The 11079-nt window shown below is 45.5% G+C and overlaps 1 protein-coding gene and 1 long non-coding RNA gene across 2 annotated transcripts; both read left to right on the top strand.

Moving 5' to 3' along the window:
- On the top strand, positions 1 to 2547 carry LOC115072569. Its single transcript, XR_003851614.1, has 3 exons — positions 1 to 71; positions 1381 to 1522; positions 2403 to 2547. It is a non-coding gene; the product is annotated as an uncharacterized LOC115072569 (long non-coding RNA).
- Positions 2548 to 3755: 1208 nt separating this feature from the next.
- LOC103744504 (acylcarnitine hydrolase-like) lies at positions 3756 to 5941 on the top strand. The gene is made up of 5 exons (XM_029569980.1): positions 3756 to 3849; positions 4134 to 4274; positions 4388 to 4468; positions 5242 to 5386; positions 5760 to 5941. The coding sequence occupies exons 1-5, from the start codon at positions 3781 to 3783 to the stop codon at positions 5924 to 5926; spliced, it is 603 nt and encodes a 200-aa protein (XP_029425840.1). The 5' UTR covers positions 3756 to 3780; the 3' UTR covers positions 5927 to 5941.
- The last annotated feature ends 5138 nt before the right edge of the window (positions 5942 to 11079 follow it).

The following is an 11079-nucleotide window of genomic DNA, read 5'->3' as shown; positions in this document are numbered from 1 at the left end:
CTGCGGTTTGCACCCCCTGAGTCCCCTGAACCATGGAGTGGTGTGAGAGATGGGACATCACAACCAGCCATGTAAGTCCTGGGGCCCAAGAGGCTGGAGTGAACAGGTAAACTGAACTCTGGACCACACTGTAGTTCTTCCTCCATCTCAGCCCCACAGCAGTTTTCTCTGTGTCAGGGAGAGTCTCCCATGCATTTTTCTGATGCATGTGCCAAGATTTAGAGTGAAGCAACCTTGCCTGGCTCCTGAGTCAGAGTCTGGCCCCCATAAGAAGTTAGATACTACAGAGAGGAGCCAAGACAAATTGTTTCTGCGTTCAGACTTTGCAAGTATCTCTGCCATGATGGGAGGCATCTCTGGGCAGGAGTCAGTGTAACCTGCTAGGGCGTAGGAACCCCTGAGTCCATTAGCACATACTGCAGGTCCCTGAGAGGGGAAGTGGTGGGTCCTTGGCAGTAACACCCTCCACAGTCACTGTTATAATCAATAAGGCCAAGTGCCAGTGACCAAAGACCAAGTATATGTGCCTCCATATGGAGATTGTAGAGGAAGTTTCCTGAGAGCCTGAGCAGGGGATGAATGATGCTCCACTACCTTATGGGACAGTATTGTCCATTCATTCCTATAGTCCCTTTGTGGGCACAGCACCCCAATAACCATGTATCTTCCCTTCATTTTCTGATACTGAGAAAAGCAACTGAGGGGTGAAAGGTTGTATTACAGGTCACAGATTCTAAGTTATATTTCATCCTGGGGAGACACAGAGCAGCAAAAGCTTAAGGAGCTGGTAACGTCACATCCATTATCAGAACAGAAAGTGTGGATGCCTGGTCATGTTCAGCTCACCTCCTCTACTCTAGAACAGTTCAGAAGCCCATTCTTAGGGAATAGAGCCACCCACAGTGGGATGGTTGTCCCACATCAGTTAAAGTAATTAAGATAATCCCCCATGAGCATGCCCACAGTCAGTCTGGTCTAGACAATCCCTCATTGAGATTCTCCTCCCAGGAGATTCTAAATTGTGTAAGTCAGCAATCACAACTAACCATCACCTCAGGCACTAAGGAGTACAAGGAGAAGTGGTAAATGTCACCTCATGCAGCCAATCATTTCCAAAGAGACTCCCAGAAATCTCCATATCCCAGCCTCAGGAAGAGCAACATCCAGGCCCACATACAAGTGGACCTGGATGGAAGTCTGGCTCCAACCTACCTTACACAGAGCCTGTGTCCTTTACCTTTGTGGGAAGGAATTGCAGAGAAGGATCCGGTATAGCATCACGGAGAGCAGCAGCTGAAGGTGGCTGAGAGCAAACCCAGACTCAGACCTGGTTTTGGTCACCACACATCTCTTGGTAAAACTTCCTTCCACTGTCACCAGGTGTCTACAAAATCCTGATATGATGATTTCAGAGGGTCTGAAGAAGATGAATCTGATCATGCTTCCCACCCCCATGTCTGAGGACTGCCTATATCTCAACGTCTACACACCAACCCATGCCCATGAAGGCTCTAACCTGCCTGTGAGTATCAGGCTGTGGTCAGTGGCAAGGGCATTTCGTCTGTTGGTTGATTAGAAGGGACAAAGCAAACCTGAGCCCCTCTTTAAGGTAGACCCTGATAAAGAGCCTTTCTCTGTTGGGTTCAAGAAAGACATCTTAGCCATGATGAGCAGCTGAAACCTTGGTATAGGGTACAGAGCTGTGGAGATCTGAGAGGTCAGAGACTCTAATTAAACCAGGACTCACTATCAAATTGAGCCCTGCACAGCAACTCAGGTGCTCAAGACTGGACACTTAGGGTACCTAAATTTCTAGATATGGATTATCTGTTGTAGCATGAAATATGATGATGTGGTACTGGAGAGATGACTCAGCAGTTAAGAGCACTGACTGCTCTTGCAGAGGACCCGGGTTTGATTCCCAGCACCCACATGGTGGCTGCGAACCATCCTAAACTCCAGTTCCAGGGGACTCTGAAGCCCTCTTCTGTTGGCATTGCATGACACGGGTGCACTCACGTACATGCAGGCAATACACTCATACACATAAAATTAAAATAAGTAACATAAAATAAAGAAATATGATGCTTTTCACAAAAATCAGGAGAGATAGCCACGGAGACTCCTCTTTAATTCCACAGTGAGGATCCAGAGAGTAATGTTGACATTACTCTCTTTCCAGAGCCATTAATCTAAGCCAAGATGCATGATAGGGATGAAGCCTAAAAATATACTTATGGGGCCACTACATTTCCACGCCTGTGGCCCAGATATTACTGTACTAAGAAGTTCTCTATATATTTATACCTGCTCAGGGTTAAAGAAGTTGATAATGTATTAGGCAGTTCAGCTAGAGCTTGAACTATCTAGAAGGTTCCTGGCATCCATTTTGATTTCCTCAGGTGATGGTATGGATCCATGGTGGTGCATTGGTTATAGGTGCGGCTTCAGAGTATGATGGAGCCCTACTGACAGCCACTGAGGATGTTGTGATGGTTTTTATTCAGTATCGTCTTGTTGTCCTGGGTTTCTTCAGGTGAGCTGGGATTTGGGCAGGATAATGAGGGCTGAGAGAACCAGGGCAGCCTATAATCTCTGTTCTTGCCACATCTCAGCACTGGAGACCAGCACGCCAGAGGCAACTGGGGCTACCTGGACCAACTGGCTGCCCTGCGCTGGGTCCAGCAGAATATTGCCCACTTTGGAGGCAACCCTGACCGAGTCACCATTTTTGGAGAGTCAGCAGGTGGCACAAGTGTATCTACTCTTGCTGTGTCCCCCATGTCCAAAGGACTCTTCCATGGTGCCATCATGGAGAGTGGGGTGGCCCTGCTACCTGACATTTTCTCTAACACCTTTGAGGTGGTCTATAGGGTAAGTGCCATCAACCACCCCAATCCTGACCCAGCAGCCTCAGCCCCACCTTCTATAGGGTAAGTGGCATCAACCACCCCAATCCTGACCCAGCAGCCTCATCCCCACCTCTGATACTTTGGTACTCTGTTTGTTGATGAAAACAAAGACCACCACAAATAGCTTTTCTCCAGTATTTTATGAAAGACTCAAGTGTGAGCATCTACTCCCTTTTGCTTTATATGTACTGGGTATGTTATTTGACCGTCAAAGCTGCATCTAGCATCTTCTAACATTGGCAGAAATTATGTATGGGGTGAAGAGATGGTTCAGAGGGTAAATTGCTTGCTATAGAAGCCTAAGGACATGAGTTCAAATCCCCAGAACCCGTGAAAGGCTGGATGTGGTAATACACATCCGTAATCGAAGTTTTACTATGTCAAGATGGGAGGCAGACACTGAAGAAATCCTGGAATGGTCCAGTCCAGATAGGGAGTTGCAAATATTAGTTAAACAACATGACAACTTGTCTCAAAAAAGGTAGAAAGTGAGACCAGGGAAGTAAGGTTGTACTCTGAACTTCAAATGCAAATCGTGGCACATACTCCCAAATTCATACATGAACATGAACACACACAGGTGGAGATAAAGTGAGAGTGAGAGAGAGAGAGTGAGAGAGAGAGTGAGAGAGAGAGATCTTTTTAAAGTATGCAGGTAGAATGGTCCCAATCTTGACTGCCATCACCGAACAATAGAAAAATGACTATAATTTCATACTTACCCCAATCTACACACAACACGCAGTCCAATATGTTATTTAGGGTCAAAGGCATCCATTTGGGATTAGGAAAATGCTCCTTTCTGCCTCGAAAATGAGCTAGCCCTTGCTATTTACAGCCAGTTGTCAAACTATCCAGATGTGAGGCCATGGACTCAGAGGCTGTGGTGCGCTGTCTGCGAGGCAAGAGTGAAGAGGAGATTGTGGCTATTAACAAGGTTGGGAGAATTGTGTGGCTGGGAGAACCAGGTCAACAGGATGTGGGAGAGCCAGTCTTAACCAATTACTGCATCTTCGTGGCTTAGCTTCCTTCTAGTGGGTGCAAAATAAACACCAAGATAGGCTAATCTACATGTGGACTGTCTTTGGTGGGGGTGGAGTAGGTAGGAGAGGTAGATACATGCTGAGACCAATAAGGAAGTAGAGAAATGATAGAATAACTCAGTGGGCATAAGAATATGTGTGCGATTGAACTTCAACACTGATCTCTAATGCCCTCTAGGTTTTCAAGATTATTCCCGGTGTGGTGGATGGGGCAGTCCTACCCAGGCACCCCAGGGAGCTGTTGGCCTCTGTGAATTTTCACCCCGTCCCCAGCATCATTGGTGTCAACACTGATGAATATGGCTGGATCATCCCCAGTGTGAGGCACAGTTCTGATCATCTGGGAACCTAGGGAATCATACAGTGATTGGTGGAGATTCTAGGACCAAGGTCCCTCCCACCCCATGCTGAAGAATGTTCTCTGTCTCTCAGTTCATGGGTACTGCTCATAGCATAAAGGAAATAACCAGAGAGAACCTGCAGGCTGTTCTGAAGAGCACAGCAGAACAGATGGTGAGATTCCTTGGGTCATGTCAAATACAGGCTCCCCATATACCATTCTCAGACAGCACCGCCAGAAATAGTTTACTGCATGTGTGTGTTTCTGTGTGGAGATCACTCTAGACCTTTAGCATTTTCCTTTATTCCCTGTCTCATCCTAGAGCCACTTCCTCTCCCTGAGGATGTTGTCTCCCTATACAAGAGCCTGCCTAACTTCTTTCTTTTTTTTCATTTTTAGTATGTGTATTGAATTTTTGTGCATTTTATATAATACATCTTAAATTTAGACCCCCTTTCCCCTCCATGCCCCTTCCCTGCCCCCCCATTGTCCCTGCTACAAATTTCAGGTGTTCTGTCATATACGGTCAAGCACTTCTATCCAGATGTCCCTTGGTGGAAGTTCATCTACTGGAGTCTAGTCAGCCTACCCATATTCACCCCCTTAAAGAAGATATACTCTGCCTCTCAGTAGGAGGGAACTCATAGGTGGCAGTGCAGATATAGCCAAATACACAAGCTGGAGTGGTCACGGATCATTGAGAAAACCCTATCTCTGTCATATCTCTAGACAAATGAAATTTCTTGCCGTATGTTAAATATGAATCCTTATAGTTACAGACAAATGTACCATACACCACTAATTTGAGAAGCTTCTTCTTACAATAGATAAAGGCTGCTGTAGAGTTCCCCAGCTGGTCACACACAGGGAATATATGTTTGAGAGATGCCCAGCCCTGAGTGACACATCTACAGTGGAACCTCTAACCACATTTTTTATGGTGTAGGGGTTACCTTCAGAGAGTGGTGACCTGCTAATGAAGGAGTACATGGGAAACACGGAGGATGCCCAGACCCTCCAACTACAGTACAGAGAGATGATGGCAGACTTCATGTTCGTGATCCCCGCACTCCAAGTGGCACATTTTCAGCGTGAGTACATATGTAATGAGGCCTGGGGCCATCTCACATCTGTGGGTGCCAGGTGAGATCTGTGGTGTCTAGGTCAAAACTCATGTCTACATCAGGCCTTTGGCACTTGAGGGCATATTTTCAGTAAATCCTTATGTCTAAGAGAGTGACACCTTATCCAGGCACAAATTAGAAAACAAGTTACTGACACTCAGTTGTAAGTGACAGGGTCACCATTTAATCAAGAAATTCAACACAGCTTGTGCTCTAGCCTGGGCCCCCATACTCAAATGTGAATTGAGATAACTTTATACCAAGGGATGCTGTCACCAAATGTGTGGCAAGACAGCTCCAGGCAATGGGCCACTGTGGCACCATGTGTCCTTGTCCCTAGGTTCCCATGCTCCTGTATACTTCTATGAGTTCCAGCATACGCCTACTAGCCTGAAGAATGTCAGACCGTCTCATGTGAAGGCTGATCATGCCGATGAGATTCTTTTTGTCTTTGGGTCCTACCTCGGGGGCATCAAACGTGAGTCTTCCCTGTTTTCCTTGAGCTAATGGGCTCCCAGATGGGTACCTGAGGGATGTCTGCAATCTCAGTCCAGGTGAGGGAACCAAGACTCTGGGCTAGGACAAGATCAAGTACACAATACCTCCAAGCTCAACAATCTATGAGGGTTAGAATCTGCACCCTTCTTAGTCTATTCTATGAAAAAGGATACGAGGGCACATTGGAGGAGGTATCAATCTAGGAGAATTGAATTAGAGTAACTTCAACCCTCCCTGTGGGGGCATATCCACAGGAACCCCAACAGCGATGGCCTACCCTACTGGCCCATGTATGACCAGGATGAGCAGTACCTGCAACTGGACATCCAGCCTACTGTGGGCCATTCTCTGAAGGCTGGAAGACTGCAGTTCTGGACCAAGACCCTGCCCCAAAAGATCCAGCAGCTAAAGGGGGCTCACAGACAACACAAAGAACTGTAGTGTCCCATATCAGGATAAATGTGGGGTTTGAGTGCCATAGTAGGATCAGCCTGATGTTCCCAAAGGAGCCTGGGTTGATTCCAATAGTCACTTAAACATTCCTAATCTCTGCATTTCTCTGTTCTCCTACGTATGTAACGAAATCTCTGCATGTCACTCCTCACTCATCCTGCAGGATCATCTTTTCTTAGACCCACTCGGTCAATGGTCTTGTAACAGTGCAGATGTGTGTGCCTCAAAGTGCCTCTATCTCCTTTTACATTCCACTGGGACCAGCCTCCTTCCTTTCTCGACTTGTCTTCTCCCATCCTCTCTCTTCCCCAAGCACTTAACCATCTTCAAATGAAGCAGATTCTTTAGGGATTATTGACTAATAGGGATCAGTTGTGTCAAAATCGTATTTTCTCATAAGTATAAATGTCCAGTCGAAAACCTATTTCCCCAGACCTCTATTATCTTCATAAGTTCAGGATGCTGTTCAGTTGGGTCATAAACCGCAAGCTGGACTCTGTGTCAGGTATCTTTGGCCTCAGATATACAGAGGCTGTAGCAAAATATTGAGTGAATCTAGGAGTTACAGGCCAGCCCAAGGAATCTATTAGGACTCAGATCTCTAAATCAAAACCAAAAGATAATAAGCTGGATAACTTACAACAGAGTTGTATGTACAATATTGTGGAAAAGCATCAGAATCAAAATGTTATCAGATTTGCTGGGTAGTGAGTGCTAGGTATCTGGCTCAGAGATTACACAGTGTCTTCACTGGGTAGAGTAGGTAAAGAATGACACTGATGATCTTCCAAGCTTCCCAGGTCTTAATATCATCATATTACAGATTACATTCAGCAAATGAATTTGGCTCACAGAAGCCTTCGTCCTGTAGCTCCTGGAGTTCTCTGACATCTGCCACTGAGGAGGCCAAATACAGAAAAAAATTTCTATGTATTGTACTTACACATGAAATCTTGTCTATTTCTTTTCTGAATGTTGCCAGACCCACTTTGGTGAGAAGCAGAACTGGGCATGTTCGTGGGCCCTACAAGCTGGGCCTACAAGGGGGCTGGCCAGCAGGTTGAAGTAGGTTCTCAGTGACCCACCTTCTGAAGTTTTCTCTTACTCTCTGGAGTCCTGTAGACACTGTGAAGTCCATGTTTGTATAAGCATAACACAGCTGTGACTATGTTGGACAATGGGGTGTGTCTTGGAAGTACAACGGGTGCCGTCAATAAGTAGCAGAAAAATTCCTTCCCTGGACCCCTGAGGGCGTCTCCAGATATGGAAAGGTCTGTCCGCTTTTCATTTCTCCTGAAATTTCCTGATACCTTAATCGTTCCTTGCTCTTGATTGTCCACGTGTTCAACTTTCATTCCTGCATTACTGTTGCCCTTGAACTCTTCATCCACACCAATACAAAGTCTCTTGTATTTTATGTCATTTACAAAGGCACCAAATTGTGCTCCATCTGTCTTCTTGTTCCTTCAAAGTCTTTTCTCTGTTATTAAGAAGGTATGGGCTTTTATCTTCTACTCCCAAGGATCTCCCTTTCCCTGCACTTCCAAACAATTTGCGCTTCTTACTCACCAGTTTGTCTTGGGCAAGGTCCTTTTTTTCATTCACTCCATTGAATTCCATGACCTTTAGGTTGAAAGCAAAGATTACTGTGTTACCTGTCCTCGACACCACGGAGCATACAGAGAAAATGTTCAACCTTGGCTCGGCAGCTCAGCAGAGCTGTCACTGAGGCCTGAATGTATTATTGAGCTCCTGATGAGACCAGGAGTTAAGTGACCACCACCAAACAGCCTGCATAGGGTCTCAACCTTTTAGGCTTGCACTGGTGAAAATTTTTGTTTGTTTGTTTTGTTTTTTGTTGCCATTTATTCGCCAAATGCAGCTGAAGGCTTCCTGGTTCTAGAAAAATCACAGAGTCAAACAACTGGCATTACCCAGGTTGGCAGCTCATAGCTGCTTCCCCTACAGTCCCCTTCTGTTTGCAATGTTTTCTTGTACATAAGAGAAGAACAATGGCCCTTCCTGTTGTCATGGTGACCATTGATCTTGATCCCAGTCACAGCAACCTTTGAATTACTCTCCTCTTCGGCTCTCCCTTCTTGATGCTCAATAAACTTCTTTTGTTATTGAATTCACAAATTGTATGCAGTTTCATTTCTCAGTCTTGTGAGTGATGAGCAGGTTTCTTCTCTGGTACTGGGAGTCCTTGTAGAACTTTGCACCAACACCAAGCCCTCCTGAGTCTTCTGACCAGTCTCTGTCACCGTGAAGGAGATAACCTGAGCCTCACTGCTGCACACCGTGTGCTTTTCCTTTCTGCCTCTGTCTCTGGTCTGGTTTTCTCTATTTCCTGGTCCACCTTATTTACCCAGACCTCACCCACCACAAGCTCTTGCTTCCATGCCTTCCCTGCTGTGATAGACTGAAGCACTCTGAAGCCAGAAGCCAAAATATGTTCTTATCATTTACATCCAATTGAAACCACACACTTTAGCCCCATCATTTGGTGAATTTGATCAAACATCTGACATAAGCATCTACTCTCTCACTTCAACCATTACAAGGCTTTTCACTATTGCAGCTCCCACACGCCCTCAGGCAGTGCCTTCCATTGTTGTGTTTGCCATCTGTACATAGTTTGGAAACATTCACGCTCTTTCTATCATATCATATAAAAGGAATCGTTTGTGACAAGCTATTATTAAGCACAGTGACTTTGAGATTCAAGCAGTATTTCTCTCCTTTTATTGCAGAGTGCCATTTTGCCCACTCAGCAGTTACACATTTTAAGACTGTCTTTTGGCAGGGAGAGGTTATTTTTCAGATTCTCACTATAGCCATCCTGGGGTCGCACCATCCTCCTACTCAGCCTCTGCAGTACTGGAATCGCAGGCATGCAACACCAGGCTAATTTAATCAGACTGTTATGGTCATTTGCAAACATAACCTGAGTGATCATGTTTTCAAATCTTTCAGTAAAAACAGACGTATAGAATTGCAGAGTCCTGCAAGCGTGTATGTTTAACTTTTAAAGGCTGTGCCAGACTGCCTTCTCGATGGGTTGTGTTATTTTCATCCCCTGTTGCCATGTATGAGATGCCAGTTGTTCCATATCCTCACCTACACTTGGACATACGCTGTGTTTCACTAGGATTACATTGGATGATGTGTCGTCATGTTTCGTAAATATTTCCCTGAATTTTTATTTTTGCTTTTATTTTTCTTAGCAGTGTGCTGTTGTGTTTCTCCTTTGTTTTTCGTATTGTTTCATTTCTGTATAGGGTCTTGTTCTATGGGCCAGATAGCTTTAGTTGTCAACTTGACACACCCCTGGGTAGAGGGAGCCTCAGTTGAGGAATTTCCTCCATTGGACTGGCTTTTGGCCACATCTGTGGGGTGTTTCCTTGATGTTGAGTGATGTGGGAGGGCCCAGCCCACTGTGGGCGGTGCTACCCCTGGGAGGTTTGTTCTGAATTGTGTAAGAAAGCAGGCTGAGTATAGGCCCTGGGAGCAAGCCAGTAATCATGCCTGTGCTTTCCTTTTCTCTCTTTTTCAGTTGTTCTCTCTCTCTCTCTCTCTCTTTCTCTCTCTCTCTCTCTCCTCTTTCTCTCAGATGACTGTATGTATCAGTTTTCCTCCAGTTGCGGTGTAGCTCATCCTTACTTATTCCAACACTAAGATTGAAGCAGGAGGATTCGATTCCTAGGGCATCTTGAATCCATGTCAACAATGCCTCAAAATAAAGAAATGAAGCAATCTAACCCCTCATCAGTTACTGTGTGAAGTGGCACCTTGGCTCATTTTTGTGAGAAGCAGAACCAGTCATATACAGAACCTTGTACCCTGGGCCACCCATCACTTGGGATGGATATGAAGAGGACCAGGCAGATTCCTCAGTGGTGGATCTTCTGACATTGCTTTAATGCTGTTTCATCTGCAGACACTGTGAGGGCCACACTTCTTAGAACCACACCTCCAGGCCTGATCCACAGCCTGATAGGATCACACCTCCCTGTAGCTCTGTCTAGGACAGAAGTTATAATGTCTGTGCTGTGACTTGACAGCCCTCAATTTATGGCTCCCCCATGCTCCTTGTCACATGTGTTGTATTGAACTAAGTCACATGATGTGGATCTTCTCACCACCAGAAAAAGTTATTTAAAGTTGGACCTTTACTTAGGAGATTTGTCCAAGACTCCTCAGGAGACTGCTAGGGGCCTGGGTCCAGAGATGCTCTCTTAAGTTCTGAAGTTGTTAGTCTCTGAAATATCTCTCTCCTCATGGATTCTGTCTCTGTCTCTCTCTGTCTGTCTCTCTCTCTCCCCTCCCCCTCCATTTCTTTATCCCTCTCCCCTCTGTGTGTCTCTTTTTCATCCTTACTCTCATTTTAAATGTGTATGGGTATTTTGCCTGCATGTATGTAAACTCACCCATGCACGCAATGCCTGTGGAGGTCAGAAGAGGGCATTGAATCCCCTGGAACTGGAGTTACAGATAGTTGTTAACTGTCATGTGAACCTAGGTCCTCTGCAAGAGCAGCCAGTGTTCTTAACTGCTGCACATCTTCCTAACTCCTCTCACTCTTAATGAAGCTCCTTTCCAGGCTTGAAGAGAAGCTTCTCCTTCTTTTTAAGGTCCCATCATGTTTACATATCTCTATATGTTGTGTTGTTCTGTCTGAAACTCTCCCTCCCACCTCAAGGTATGTT

This window comes from Nannospalax galili, unplaced genomic scaffold (assembly GCF_000622305.1).
Source record: "Nannospalax galili isolate Female #2095 unplaced genomic scaffold, S.galili_v1.0 scaffold2103, whole genome shotgun sequence".
Lineage (NCBI taxonomy): Eukaryota > Metazoa > Chordata > Mammalia > Rodentia > Spalacidae > Nannospalax > Nannospalax galili.
This window is presented reverse-complemented; position numbering and strand designations above follow the sequence as displayed.